This window comes from Ptychodera flava, chromosome 10, assembly GCF_041260155.1.
Source record: "Ptychodera flava strain L36383 chromosome 10, AS_Pfla_20210202, whole genome shotgun sequence".
Taxonomy (NCBI): Eukaryota; Metazoa; Hemichordata; class Enteropneusta; family Ptychoderidae; genus Ptychodera; species Ptychodera flava.
Window position 1 is genome coordinate 22,139,841 of NC_091937.1, and position 15,623 is coordinate 22,155,463.

Below are 15,623 nucleotides of genomic sequence, written 5' to 3' on the forward strand. Positions count from 1 at the left end.
TTTATATATTTCCTTTGTGAGACATTTCAGTTATATCGCGCGCGATACCATTGCCAGTTTTTAGGGGAAAGTTACACATACTTATTTTACTATTAAACGTAAAATTAAAAAAAAAAAATATCTGCAGTATAGGGCAACTGAAACTATCGGAACAGCCTTTTGCTCATAAATGAAAATCGATGAGGAGTACAGAGTAGCTTCTTTTCATATAGAAAAACGTTTTAAACCGATAATACTACAGAAACAATTTAATTGGAAAGTAAATTTTTGTCAGTTTTATCCCTCAGTGCCAAAAGTGCTAAGTAATACTTATCTTTATCCCGTATTTTACCTTGCCAATTTGCGGGTATCATAATATTTTTTGAAACAGACAAATTTATTCCAACAAAAATTGCATTTATTCCAACAAAATTGCAAACAAAACAAATCTACACCTTTGGTCGATCCCTATTTGCATTTGCAGAAAACCAGAGAGCGCCGCCACTGTTCAAAGTCGGAAACTGGAATACAGGCTTCCTCGTTCGAAAGCAAGTATAACTTACGGTTAGTGTAACTATAGATTTCATCATACGTTCCAAATATCAGCTGCTTTTAGAAATAATACTACACTTTAAAAGTTTTTAAATGATATATAGGTGTAGTATTTTTTCAAATGGCTTACTACTACTTGCTTTCGATAATTTGTATGGGAACATGGTTACCTTGCATGAGCGGACATTTTGAAAATTGACAAGGGGTTCATCAGAGAGTGTGCCTTGTTGTTGTTTACATTCAATGTCTACGTGATCGGTGATAATAATAATGTTTGATGTGCATTCAAAGGGACTATCTTAAACACAACCAATTCTTCGGAGCAATCAATTAGGGTGAGTTGATCCAGACGTGTATACTGAATATACGATTCGTATGTCACTGAGTTTTTGTATACAGTGGAGACGTTTCTAAGTCTGGCCATCTGGGTCCCTCAAAAGCGTTTTGCCAGTGGTCTAATTATGGCGTCACTTGCTGCAGTTCCGTAGCCCACAACTTTCCACTACGACTTTTATGTGCTGGGGACCCTTTTCACCACACAAAATCTTCTGGGAAAATTGTGAACTATAGAAGTAGAACTGCAGCAAAGGGGGGGGGGGGGTCACAGGTGCTCAGTACACACGCGATTGTGCAGAACCTTAGTCCAAGCTTGGCGGTACTCTAAGCTTGGGTGAAGGTTTGCCAGTGCTCTTCGGCCAAGCTTGTCGTCGATAAAGATTAATCCAATCTTGTTTGCAAATCTTGAAATAAGGATTGTGTCCAAAGCTTGGAACAGGGTTATTACCAAATCTTAAATCAAGCCTAGCTGGGATTAAGCTTCAGTGAAGCTTGGCATTTAACCTTCACCTAAGGACAAACAACGGAGCTGTTACGACGCCGGAAAACGCAGATACGCAGTTTGGTCGATATCGTATTGTATTCGAGTGATGTGTCCAAAATGCAAACGCATTATGTATAATAACCCCTTTATCATACATGCATACATTGGTTTTGATCATTTCCCTGGCGGCATTTCGATACTCGATACGAAATCGACAGAAATAGGCCCTTCTTTATTCATTATTCGCGCCGTACTCATATAGAAAGTTGGTTGCGAAGGAGTGATGGCAACCGTTTCACTTGTTGATATATTCCGCTTTTGGGCCATTCCACTTCACTGGGTGGTTGTGGTAAAATTTCAAATTAAACGATTTAATTATTAAGATGTCAATCCGGGTTTCCATAATTTGAAGGATGTTAATATTTATATGAAATACCGAATTAAATGTGAAACATAGGCTGGAGTGTGTAAAGTGAGTAATTTTTCAGCTCTGAAAAATACTCAAAGCCCTTCATGAAAGTTACGAGGCCCACCAAAATCCGGTCAAAATCGACCTCGCGCAGCTCCCGGAGAAAAATCTGTACGGCTTCGCCTGAAATTGTACGAATGCAACGTGGATGTACATTTAATAGTATAGTTGTGCCAGTCAGTTCATCTTCAAGAATTATCCATGTCCTTCCTAACACGTCCAATATGCCGAATTTATCATCTTAGAAAGGAATTTGTGAGCGGATTAGGGAATACTTGAAGTGAGTACAGCTTCGTAACTTGTATATACTGATTACTGTGTACATTTTGTTGCAATATACGAATAAACCATTTCAAAGGTATTTACATCGTCTGATCGTATATTTTTGTCACTGGCTTGCCTAATATGACTAAACTTGTTTAAACGACCTACATTAAAGTTTGTTTTTCGTGGGAGTATCTTTACTACGTAATATGATTTGTGTCAAAAACTTACAAGGAACAGGATCACGAACTTTCTGAGTCACTACAAATCGTAAAGTGTGGTGTGTGCATCTCTTCGCTGTCGTGTATTTTCAGAAGTGTAGTCGGATTTTTGTGGCTCATTTTGGCTATACTTGATATAATTCAGTACATCGGTATTAAACCTTGTCAACAAGAAACTTGCCATATAGCGGTTAATTCATAAAAGTCGTGATGCAGTCGATCAAGCCGCACTCTTCAGCTGTGCAGACGACATGAGTACCGGGCGTACTGGACAGTGATGACAAGAGGTGTTCCGTCGCGATGGTCAGTCTCAACGCAAACATATTTCAACGCGTTCGTGGTTATTTTATCCAAAGCCCGCCTACTGGTCTATATTTTTACTTAAATGTGGATCATAACTTTCAAACCAATAATTTGGCAAGACTCTGCAGCAAAATCGGCTCCCTAAACTGAGCAAAAAATAACCCTTAGGTCAAATGCTGGATCAAGCATGGAGGTAGTAGAGACCAAAAGCTACAGTAGAAATGAGGATGATAAAAAGCTTATCCGTAAAGTTCGGCCCAAGCTTTACTGCCCAAGCTTGGAACAAGATTTGGAAGTTTAAGCTTTTATAAAGGTTAGTTTGCCCTAAGCTTCAACAAAGGTGTGCAAGGATAAGCTTCAGCTAATCTTGGGCGTCCCAGTCTTAATTTAAGGTTGGCACGCAAAACATTGTTCTAAGCTTCGGCGCCAAGCTTCATATAAGCTTTGACTAAGCTTGGACTAAGGTATTGCACAATCGCGTGTGTAGACCCCAACTTCCCAAGAGTCCATGCTCAGGGCTTCTGCAGTTCTTGTCTCGACCCTGACTGTTTTATCCCCAGTCACCACCCTTCCACCTTTGTCACTTCGACCCTTCTCACTTTCGCCGAGTTTCGGTATTAGGGAGGCAAACTCGTATCATTATCTTGTAAGCACATTGCCAGTTTTGTTTTAATGACACAGTGCTTTGCAGGGCTTAGTGGAAACATGGAGGTACCTAGCTGCAAAATTGTAGCGCTACAGTGAGGCGGTGGGTGATTTTTGGTTTTTGCGACTTCGCTCACCAGTACTAGCGCTACAATGCCGATGGCCTTGTAGAGGTGAAAATAAGCGCATCTCACTGGACGAGGCTTGTTGATGTGAAATGCTACATATTTACTGCATTTGGTCTTACCGATTTATCACTACTGAAGACTAAACACTATACTACACTAACCTTGTCATTTATGGGGTTTGGAATTTGTTCAAACACGTCGATCGCGTTCCGAAAACATTTCTGGGAGCAGCCATTACCAACTTCCGGTAATGGCGGCTCCTAGAAACACGGATGCCCCACGCTCAATGTTTATGGAACGCAATCGACGTGTTTGAACAAATTCCAAACCCCATAAACGACAAGGTTAAGTGTAGTATAGTGTTTAGTCTTCAGTAGTGATAAATCGGTACGACCAAATGCAGTAAATATGTAGCATTTCACATCAACACGCCTAGTCCAGTGGGATGCGCTTATTTTATACTCCCCAGGGCCATCGGCATTGTAGCGCTACTGGTGAGCGAAGTCGCAAAAACCAAAAATCACCGACCGCCTCACCGTAGCGCTACAATTTTGCAGCTAGGAGGTACCAGAAGTACCTCTGTGGTGGAAATGAGTTGCGCCAGGAATGCACTGCACTGCTCGGGCTAGGCCCAGGGCAGGGTTGTGTTAAGACACCAGCAGCACATTCACAACCAGCAACAATTGGTTGTGAATAATTACTTGGGTCGAAACAAATAGAGGTTGAAGTGACCTGCTCCCTATGCTCAGTGCCAGTGTCTGTACAATCTCCTATGGTTTATGTTACATGTAGTTACTGTTACTGCATGGAGGTAGAAGTGAGATTCTCACTTCTACCTCCATGGTTATCCATGGTTATCCATGGTTACTATCACAAACCAGCAACCTACCTCTATAGTAGGTTCATAGTTATTACACAGTACAGTGCCTGTGATGACAGTAAAAGCAGGTTCTGGTGACGTTGTTATGGTTTTCTACTTTGCAGGTTTCTTGTGCCCTCATCTGCCAAATGGTTGATTGTTTCTGTAACCCGTACGTGTGTGTATATTCTTATGTTGTTGCCATTTTTCATATTTTTTTCAGTTTTGATCGCAGGTTATATGCATTGAGGGATAACCTTCTGAATTGTACAGCAACAACATGAGTCGAAAGGGAGAGGACTTTTTCTCACATTTGAGGAGTGTAGCTGTGAATGCAGAGAAACAAAGTGCAGAGTTAAAACAACTTCTCCAAAAACCTCCATTACAGAGAAGCTCCTCTTCAGTGTCAAGTGAACTGATGTTGCGAGAAATGCTGAAAGATGTGAAAAATTTGACAGTAAGTGGGTGAGCTGTTGTCATGGCAGCCAAAAATGGGGGAGGGGGCTGCAGTACTGATGTCACTTGGGTGCTTGGTATATGCTTTGTTCTTACATTTCTGTCTATGATCAGATCTTTCAACTGAAACGTATATTTATTACCCAAGGCGTGCTCTCTGATTTTCACAGTAATTGCAGCTTTTTCTCTCTTTGCCATACACCTCTGTATTTTGCAACATTTTGTTTTGTTGGAGAGATCATAGACTGAAATAATAAAGCTTACCGGTTTGCGTGGTAATATCCTTACTGACCCTATGAACGAGCGCCTCTAAGCCAACTGTTGCATCAGGCAGCAAGTGTCTCTAGGACTCAATAAATTAGGTTTGCAATTTATTTGTATCAGTACACATCCTATGCAATTTATTAGGAGATAGACGGTGGCATAATATATGCATTGCAGTTGTTAATTTCTGCTAAGTGATGATGTGATAAAGCATGTAGTGGTGAAGAAAGTGGTGAATAATAACAATGAGTTTGACCTGGAATTTGACTGGACTACAGTACTCACAAACCCTTGTGAACAAACGCACAAAGAAATACATGTATGTGTACCTTCCATGTACATAAACACGTGAGTTTGTGTGTACCACTGTCACGTGATCTCTTTGGCATACTGAGTCTGTAGAATACTGTTGGTCCTCTTTTCTAGAACAATCAAATTATTTTTTAAATGCATTACTTTACTTCGCTGAGATCCCATCAAAAAATGAAATGATAAAGTATGGATGAATAAGCAAAGCACTGCTCAATTTACTATAGTTGTTATTTGTGCCGTTATTTCTAGGATGAGGCCAAGAAGAAAGAAAAAGAGATAGAGTCAAGTCATACTGCATTCAGTGATATCTCAAATGCTAGTGAAACACTGCATAGGTATTACAGTAACCATTATCAGCAGTTAGAAACATTCCTGTGTAAGTACGGATATCAACAACCCAAGAAGAAAGGTGAGATGTATCATCATTCCGTTGGCTTTGACTTTGACACTGGCTTTAACTCTTTCACCCCCAGTTCCTGTTGTAGAGGTCCAACTTTGCAATAGAAAACAATGGGATTGGGTGAAACCATGGTTGTGAAAGGGGTAGTGTGCAGACCGGGAGGATTGTCTCTCAGACTACATGTATGATAGCCCAGGGCCACTATCCATTGTGACCACAAAATCTTGGTTGTTCATTTGTGCAGCAAAGTTTGGAGTAGTCACCAAGTTCACATGTCTGTGATACATAGAATATCAATCATATTGTATACTTCTGCTTTTATTAGAATCCTGAACAGATTTTGAGTTTGTAAACTCAAAATCACTCAAAAAACACTTTTTGAGTTTGTAAACTTTCTTACTGTACCATAAATTTTTAGGTGCAGTGTATTGCTATCGTGTGGATTTGTGATAATTGTTTCTTTCTTTCATTCATTGCTGTTTGAAAATTGCGTGCTCCATTTCCATTCATTCCTAGTGTTTTTGTTTGATGGCCTTGAATATTAAATTTGCTTTACTACTATAAACTAAAAGGTGTAAAGACCATGACTGAAGTGACAGAGAAACCTAAAGGGATGGAAACAGAAGAAATAAAAGAAAATATTGACATTAATGATGAAGAGAATTGCAAACCTGAAGAAGACAATTTAACGTATCCTTTAATTTTTGAATCATTCTGACTGATTATTTTACAATAACTTTGTACAAGTAGCTTTTGATGAAGGCATAAAACTCATGAAAATGTGAGACAAAAATTGTCTCACAACATAAAACAATGGCAGGTCACAAACAAAAACAAAGTCATGTACATGACCAATATGTTTCAGTATACTGACTTAGCCAAGTTCAAACTTATTCAGTGTTCTCCCCAGAAATCTTTACAAGAGGGCTTTGATGTGGTGCAAAGCAGGTGGACATTACAAACTTGCAGGATTTCAAGATTGATGAGAATTGCAATGGCAGCCCACATTATCGATTCACACACTTGCATTCTGCCTGTAAATCACTGTTGTCTTGGGAATTTTTTGTCATGAATTTTATTGTGTTATATTTTGAAAAAAATTAAATTTCTTTCATTTGTGGCAAGGAGGCACTTGAAATGTATAAGAGGATGTCACGCCCCTGTTACCTTGTTCAGGGAAAACAGTGTTATTGATTCAATTTTTTACTTCAGTATGGTTACCAACACATATTTAAACATTCAATTCAAACATGGTTTAGACTTCCCTGACAAAATGAAACACAGGTGTGTTACTCCAGTCAGAGACCAGGAAACTATGGCTGACCAAAGCGCCACTCCGAAGTTGGAGAATTTCGGGTTGAGTCGGACTACCCTGGAGATACTGGCCAGGTTGAAGAACCATGGACCAAGTTCCACAGCCAAGGTCAATGATACAAAGATGAATGATGATGTCACTTATTGTATCAGTAAAGGATTTCAAACAAAAACAACAAGGTAACTTGTCATCACATGTCAATGGTATACGGTAGATATGAATGCAATTATTTGAGTTGTGAAAATTTGTGATGTTGCCAAGCTTTGTCCACAGTTAGTTGTCTTGCTTTTAGATTCCATAATGATTTAAAAGGATCAGGACAAAAAACCAAGTGTCTAATGTTTTTTTCAAACATGATAGTGAAAATTACAAACATTGAAGTCCTCAGTAGACTGGATTAGACACAAACTCCTGAAGAATTCCAGATTGATGGAATTCTAATTACACCAGGACTGTGGAAAGGAGACAACATTGTTGGGTTCGTCACTCCTAAACATGCATTCCTTGAACCTATGTCAGTTGTCAAAGTACAGTACAATATCATATGCAGATGCATTAATACCTGCACTGACTTTAAGATGTAGAATCAAACCATTTTTGCATATTCAATATTCCAAAACAATGATGTTGCATTGATATTGAATATATGCTGGCAAAGACATGTATTTCAGGGCATTGACAAAAGGGTACATGAATAAACATATCCAAAATTAAGCCACAGCTTTCAGAATTAAACTATGGGTATCTGTCATGAAACTAAATTTAATGAAATATTGAAAACCTCTCCAATTTATTGGAAGATGTAGATAAATAATCTTATAATGGAACATACCTAAAATATATATTTGTCAACTCAGTACGCATCATAACCATTGGAGTCATTCTGATTGTCCTGGTGAACTTAGTACGAGTATACTGATAGCAGAAATTTCAATAAATCTCAAACTGATTATTATTATTTTGAGTCTCATAAATTTTCAATCCTTTGATTAGTGTACCTGGTAGACTGGATGAGACACAAATACCGGAAGAATTCCAGAATGACGGAATTCTAACCACACCAGGACTCTGGAAAGGAGGCACCATCGCTGGCTTTGTCACTCCTAAACAGCCAAAAAAAGGTGAGTATGTATACAGAGGCACTGTTTTGTGGCACAACCTGCCATACCATAAACTGTTCTTCAATCTGCCAAGAAGTAGAAAATTTTGAACTTTTTGCGTATACTTTCCTCAATAAAGCTTATATAAACCATTTTCCTTCACAATCCAAAAGTAAATATCATGAGTCACTGTGAAAATTACAGAAAATTAGAGTGAAAATATAATATGTGCCTACAATTTACTGATGTTTTATTTTAAAAATTATATGATTATAAGTGTTAACCCTTCAATTCTTGTGTTTGCTGGAAACATACTGGTATGTTACAGAACTAATGGACGGCATCACACACATAAGACCTCAACACCATTCAAAATTTCAGTGTGCATGATCTCATCTATTTACGTCCATGACTTATATCAGAGGTTATTTCAGAACACAGAAAATCTCAAGAAACAGCAACTTTCACCTTTTAATCCAAAAATGTCACCTTAGCATTTCTTAATAAGTGTTCATTGAAAATTGATGACGATTTGGGTTTAAGGACGTGTCTGCATTGTGTTTGATCCACATTGGCTGTACGCTCTGAGATATTTCTTGAGTCCTGCAAAGTCCTGGAAAATTTATAATCCATCCACAGTTTTCAAAAATGACACAATGATGAGTCCTGATATCATAAAATAGTATGTAAAATGAGATATAAAAATGATATATTGTAAAAGTGATATCTGGAAAATGGTATTTTGGACCTAAAACAGCCTCAAAAATTGCTGAAAAAGTCTTTGAAAGTCCTTGGATTTTAAGTGACTTTAAGTGTATGACCCTATATCCATCCATGCATGTACATGTATCTTTGCAAGTCAAGTGATATTTTGGTCTGGGTCTGCCTCACAAAGAATTTCATAGCAGCTAACCAGCCATTTCACCAGAGCCATGACACTCATTTTGCATTTTCAATGTTTCAGGTCCATTTGGGAGAATGGCCATGGATGCTGTAGATTCACCTGTACCACCTGTGTTTGCTACACCAGGTGTTAAACAAATCAAGAAGTCAGCAGTGGAACAACCATCAGTACCACCAAGATGTGATTTCTCTTCTCAAAGTAAATATTCTTATCATAGTAATCCTTGTTAGTAGTGAGATAAAATCCTAAAGCCTGTCCCTGGCAGTATAGAACATCATGTCAGAAGAACACAAATTTTAACCCCTTCCGTTCGGGTTCCCTGTATGAATGTCCAACTTTACCACAGAAAACAATATGGTGCCACACCATGGTGATGAAATGATTGAAAAGAAAAAGGAATGATTAACACATCGTGATAACTACTCTCAAAACAAATTAATTTAAGTACATTTCTAGTTTACATCAGACAAATTTAAGTTACAAGAGTATGCTAAGCTATATTGCAATTTTAAATTGTTTTGTATGTAATGTATGACCAGATTCATTTATTCCCAGTATAATGAATGTTCAGCATTAACCATGGGTGCAAAATATATGAAAGCATATTGATTCATAGGATTTAATGATCAATTTTATAAGGTAGTGTGATACGATGGAAACAAAATGGGAGTTTTCATAGAAATACATGGATCACTGTAGATCTACTTTAAAGTAGTATGCGCCGTGAAGGTGAAATTGAAGGGGTTAAATGTTTGCTTAAAGTCTCCTCAAATGAAACTTTCAACAATGCTCTTACCAAATCAAGAACAAGTGTCAGGGGTCACAGTGCCATGTATGGTACTAGAGAAACAAATTACCTAAGTCTAAAGATTTACCTATATCTGAAATTAAAACTGGCTGCCAATCCCTGTTTTAACTATAAGGGGAAAAATAAAATTTTTGATTTTCAGAAAAAAAGATTGTAAAACTTTTCTTATTGCAAGAGCTTCAAAATGAGCCCCTACAAATGGTAGCTCAGAAAAGAATTGTAAAAATTTGACAGTCCAAATATTATGTCCCGGAGATGCATTCTACATGTACCATGATAAAGCATAGAAAATTCTTTTTAAAATCAGTGATATCCATTTATCAAAACAAGCAGACAAATTTTGAACTTTTAACTTTGGCTCATCTGAAAATGTTGATATAGCAGTATCATAATAATACAAGGCAGATCATTTTTCATCTAGTCTTGTTCTGATATGAGGATTTTTCATGGCTATTTTTCACAGAGACAGCGTCTCCAGCACCACCAATACTACAAAGTCACTCCACCACACAAAGTCAAGTCATACATACTCCGTCACCGATACAGTTCATCAGTAATGCTGTGAATCCAGAAGACATGCCTGAACCAGAACCACCAGAAATTACCACACGGATACAGGTAAAATGAAAATAAATATTCAGCAATTACTGAAAGTTTTGACTTTCCTGGTGAATTTTGCTGCTTTGAACCCGGCTTAGACAGAAATGTCCGATGATGTCATAGAGTACCAGGGGGTCAGGGTGCAAAGGGTTAAGCATTGCTGTAAAGTCTTTGGATTCATATACATGTACAGTCCATTACTATGCGACAATACACCACAATAAAGCACACCAAGTTGGTGTGCTTTATTGTGGTGTATTGTCGCATAGTAATGGACTGTACATGTATATGAATCCAAGGAACTGTATACCACAAGATTTTGACCTGTTCATGACCTATGCATTAGCAATACCAAGTGCTTGTATGGTGTGAACTGGTCAAAATTGAGTATTATACCCATTGCTGTTGTGGTTTATTGCTATTATATCATAAAAGCATATTGAAATTCTGGCGTGAAATGTCAAAAAAAGAATTCGTCTCCTGTTTAGAGCTCGTGTGTGTTCCAACCATGCTGTATCATGAATATAGCATGGTTATTTTAATGTCTCGACCAATCACATTGCTCTGTTTGAACCATCAATATACTCTGGTATGATATGATATGATATTGAATATATTTTAGCCACTAGAGAAAAATATGGTCTAAGTTTGAACATTGTAGAAAACGATATCAAAAGACAGCAACTTTCAGCTTTCAAGTCAACATTAGCTTGTTCACTGTCTTTAGACAGAAGAATGTTTATGATACAGGAAAGAAAAACTCTGTTACCACAGGATTTTTATATGTTAGAATACTAATTGCAAACAGCGTTCAGGGGCAGAAAAATTGTAAGACACATTTCAGATCTGGTGAGTTGCTACTTTAGTCTGGATCATATTAATCAGACACCCTAGTTCCTTGTTGACTACACACTGTGGCTGTGTGTGTTTTGTCTTCAACAGTTTTAGCCTAGCTTTGCCAAGCTCAGCAGGCTTGTGTTGCAGCTAGCAAGGGTTTTGCCAAGCAATATCTGTAGACCTTTCTCTGCCACACCTTTGAGGGTGGCATGTATTACAGGGCAGAGATCAGAAGTTGTTGCATAGTGACATCAGAAATTGCATAGTGAACAAAGTGTAATGAGATAGTCTTAGTATTTTGTACACAAATTATAACCATTAGAATTTTCTTCTTTTATGGTATTTCAATTTTGAAGTGTCAATCTACAAATACAGTACAAATAATTACTGGCATGTGTTAACCAAGTATAATGCACGGTTTGTTGATTTCAGCCAATGCCAGCACCACCTGTCTTACGAGCAAACAAAGTCGACTACACCGAAATGCCAGAGATGCCAACACTGAGTCTCAACTACTCCCGGACAGCTAGCACACACACAGCTAGTGGTGTTAGCTCTGAAAGTCAGCGTCAAAACATGCAGAGAGGGCTACCTATGGCTAACCAGGCTAAACCAGTCAGTACAGGCCATCATCAACCAGGGATGACAAGTGCTAACCATTACCAACCATGCAAGGCTGCAACACCAGCTGTTGTAGATCTACCACAAGGACCAGCTAACCATAACCTGCCTTTCCCACCAAAGCAAGTATCCCCTCAATTCTGCTTTTATTTTATGATTTTCATCATGGATTTCTGTCACTGAATGTGCTGAATGATTGCATATCATGGCGTAATGTAATTCAGTGTTCTCCATAGCTTATAAAAACACAGGGGCAGCCATTTACATTAAAACGAAAATAATTTGCATATTCTTTTGTTGTGAAAATGGTAATTTTTGGTATGGTTATTAACATATTAATAGACTGCTGGCAAAATGGAGGGTGGCCCACCCCTCAAAGTCCCCTCGTGGGGGAACCCTGTAATTGATACAGGCCCAGGGTAGACTGTACAATTTCCAAACCTGTTATGTTTACTCACATTTGTATCCTTAAATATTGATTAAAAAGAAGAACAGGATCAAACTCAATCACAAGAAAAATCTTGAACTTGAAATGATTGTATGCTTTGTGATTAAAATTCTATCTTGTCAGTATATTCACACAATGGTGAGTAGAAATTTTAGCTGGATTTGTGTTGTTGAGAGCAAAACTACCTTTGTTTTCTGTCTTCTATTTTTCTTGAAAAACCGATATGGAGAAATATATCGGTCTCATCTGGCCTTTACTCATATATTGACAATTTATCAGATGCTTTGTGCCGCATATCTCATCTGCTTTCTTTGACATGGTTGAGTAGTGAATTTTCAGTGTCTGATGCCAATATTTTCCATTCAGGTGTATACAGCCAGTAAAGCTGGAAGAAATGGGTCAACTGAATGACTATTTGCAGAGATTGCTAACACTTGATCAAATGAATGAAATCATCAATAAGATAAACACCTTGATTGGGAAGAATGGATCAGGTATGTTAGAATTAAGTTTATCATGTCCTGGAGAGTTTGAGCTATGTCTAACATGAACGGACATAAGTACAAACTTCCATCAAATAGCCGTACTTGGAATATGTCTTGAGTTAGATGCCAGCATTGCTTTATGAGCTTCTGAGTCTGCCTAAGAAACCAGTGATTTGCCGCTTTGACCATTGCCATGCATGCTTGGCAAGACTGAAGCATACCTGGTCCACACTTGAATAATTTTACAAAGCACCATAATCCTAAAGGCTCTGGTTGCTTCATAAAGCTTGAGAGGCCCCCCAGAAAGCTGTATTGTTTTCATATTGAAGATTCGGCCCCACTTTTCTTTAGGTGCACCCCATGGTTCCTCAGATCATTGATCACCAGGACACAAAAACATATATGGGAATGACAATGTATGAAAGCCTTACTACTGAGTGTACAAAGAGTTGAAAGTTACATGTAAGTCTGCCATTCCTATATCTTTGACAATTGTATGGATTGATATTCACATTTTCTTTTCCGTTATTATCCAACAGGTGGACAGTTTATCCGGAAATCTGAGCTTCCGATGCTGGAACTGGGACCACACACCAACTCTGTGATGTTACTACTGGTCAAACTACACAGAATTCATATGGAGAGGAAAGACCATACAGGACAATCCGTACACTTTATTCTTTAAAAATGTTGAAGTAAACGTGTACCATTAGGTCTGGTTTTTATATGTACTATTACAGACAATCTTTGTGTATTGCTAAAACAAGGAACCAGTCTCATGACAAGAAACTGATTTCATGAATGATGCAAGTAGTGGCAGTTGTAATTCCAAAAATACTGGTCAGTGAATTGCAAATACCCATGGTAGAAAAACAAAATTTGTAACAAAATATATACTGCTACGGATAATCCACCAGTAAACATGGCAAATGTGCTTTTTTTATAACATGTAGATATAGAAATTTGCAGTGACAGATTATCGTTTAAAATGTGAGCCAAGAGAAGTTACATGGACAAATTCTTGATAGTAGTAGAGAAGAGTGAAATTGTGAAAGTCATGGAGAGTTTTTGAAATGGATATTGAAGCTCCACTTTAAACAAATTTAGCAAACACTTTATTTGATTATCAAAAATTAGGTTATTAATATTATCTTTAGGTTGAGAAAGGCTTTCATACAGTATAAACAAAGGGTATTTTTGTTAAGGTTTGAGTATTCAAATAATCTGCCAGACTTTTTTTAAATTATCCCCCTACAAAACTCCTTTAAAAAGGTCAACAACAAGCATTCCAGCTGTCTGCTTCACAAAGGTCCATCGTCTTGCTATTTTACCATACAAGTCCATCAGATATGACACTGATATGGTTTCTTAACCATACCATATAGGTAGTTAGGAATCTGTTTTTTCTAATTCGATAAGCATGTAATTTGTAGTGCACAAACATGTACATATGTATATGTGGATATTAATAACAATAAATAGTATTTTAAGTATATACTTGTATGTTGTGAATTGAATGAAAAATGTCTCTAACACAAATGTCATATAAATACATGTACATGTGTTATTCATTGTGACAGCTACTGGTCCGTGATTCAAAGAAATATTACAATAATGGATAATGACAGCCCCTGTATCTCTACCAAAGTCGCTTGCATTAAAGTTGTATTTTCTTTTGTAACATCTTTGACACAGCTGTTTTATTATTTAGCCTCCAATTATGCATGGATCTTATTACACTATAAAAAGGAGATAGCGTTTCAAGAGAGGTCTGACTTTCCGTGGGAATTCTAGGCTCTGTAAGATCGAACGTTTTTTGTGCTGTCACTATTGCAATCTGAGCGACAAAGTTGTGACTTACTGGTGGGGTATTTTTTTGCACACCTTGCTACTTGATGACTCTGTGAAAACATCACATAGAACAATAACAACCAATTGGAAGCATGTCAGCTGAACATTGAAATTGTCATGAAATATGACCATTTCTGATATCTTTCACGTGATGCATCTATATAACATTCCTTTTTTTCTCTCATTTTACTGTTGTCTCAGCATACTTACAGAATCAAATATTGAGATATTAAGATGTTTAAAGTCATGTAACAAAAGAACAATTTTTAGCATTTCCTTAACACCAGAGGGCATCATGAACATGCTGAATGTTATGTCTTGATGTTTGCACTGAGGACCTGAACAGTGTGCATAATCACATACCAAAACTCGACCAGCAATGATAAGGATTGATTTACAAAAGATGTGCGCTCCTTCAGGCTTTCAGGGATTGGTCTAAAACAGGAAATAAAACACGGATTTATGAGACGAGACTTGTTGCAGGTTGCATAATTTACTAGCTTTGTACGAGATGTTCCAGTCAAATCAGGGAAAGAAATTGTAAAGTCAATTACAAAGTTTCAAGACATGTAATCTGCATGCATGATAATGGTAGTAACCAATTGTGTATCCATACCAGTGTGCTTGACAGTGTGCCCGCTGAGCTGATTTGACGCGTCTCGGCACAGGTGAAACCCCCTGTTGAATTGAAATTACAAGCAATTTAATGCGTCGGTGACGCAGCTCCAATGTAAAGAAATGCTCAATGGGATCATAATTCAAATAGCATGTTTCCCGGTATTTTCTGGTCAAAAAAATATCTGAATGTACCATTTCTAATTGTTTCCGTGGCAATTGTCTCGCCGTTCAGTCGATGGTAAAGGGCAGAAAGGGAGCAGCCATTGTTGTTTTCATTGTCTTCTCACTGACTTACACGAGAGTATGAGGAATAGAGAAATGCATAGGACGATAGATGGTGGTGTATTTAAAAACTGGTGACTTG

At 37.7% G+C, this 15,623-nt stretch overlaps 1 protein-coding gene across 2 annotated transcripts; it reads left to right on the forward strand.

The window, feature by feature from the left end:
- The first annotated feature begins 699 nt into the window (after positions 1-699).
- LOC139142255 (SKA complex subunit 3-like) lies at positions 700-14,284 on the forward strand. 2 transcript variants are annotated; one of them, XM_070712140.1, is made up of 11 exons: positions 700-866; positions 4,464-4,697; positions 5,522-5,681; positions 6,245-6,362; positions 6,957-7,166; positions 7,981-8,108; positions 9,052-9,189; positions 10,263-10,417; positions 11,669-11,979; positions 12,672-12,799; positions 13,330-14,284. In XM_070712140.1, the coding sequence occupies exons 2-11, from the start codon at positions 4,521-4,523 to the stop codon at positions 13,473-13,475; spliced, it is 1,671 nt and encodes a 556-aa protein (XP_070568241.1). In that variant the 5' UTR covers positions 700-866; positions 4,464-4,520; the 3' UTR covers positions 13,476-14,284. The 2 variants fall into 2 exon arrangements, with proteins under 2 accessions (XP_070568241.1, XP_070568242.1); XM_070712141.1 differs by having other exon boundaries at positions 733-866; positions 4,476-4,697; positions 13,330-14,283.
- The last annotated feature ends 1,339 nt before the right edge of the window (positions 14,285-15,623 follow it).

Bases quoted from the DNA above. Each gene is read 5' to 3' on its own strand.
- LOC139142255 (XM_070712140.1), top strand. From the start codon at position 4,521: ATGAGTCGAAAGGGAGAGGACTTTTTCTCACATTTGAGGAGTGTAGCT. The intron at 6,363-6,956 runs GTATCCTTTAAT...AATGAAACACAG, and splicing joins CCTGAAGAAGACAATTTAAC to GTGTGTTACTCCAGTCAGAG. The intron at 12,800-13,329 runs GTATGTTAGAAT...ATTATCCAACAG, and splicing joins GATTGGGAAGAATGGATCAG to GTGGACAGTTTATCCGGAAA.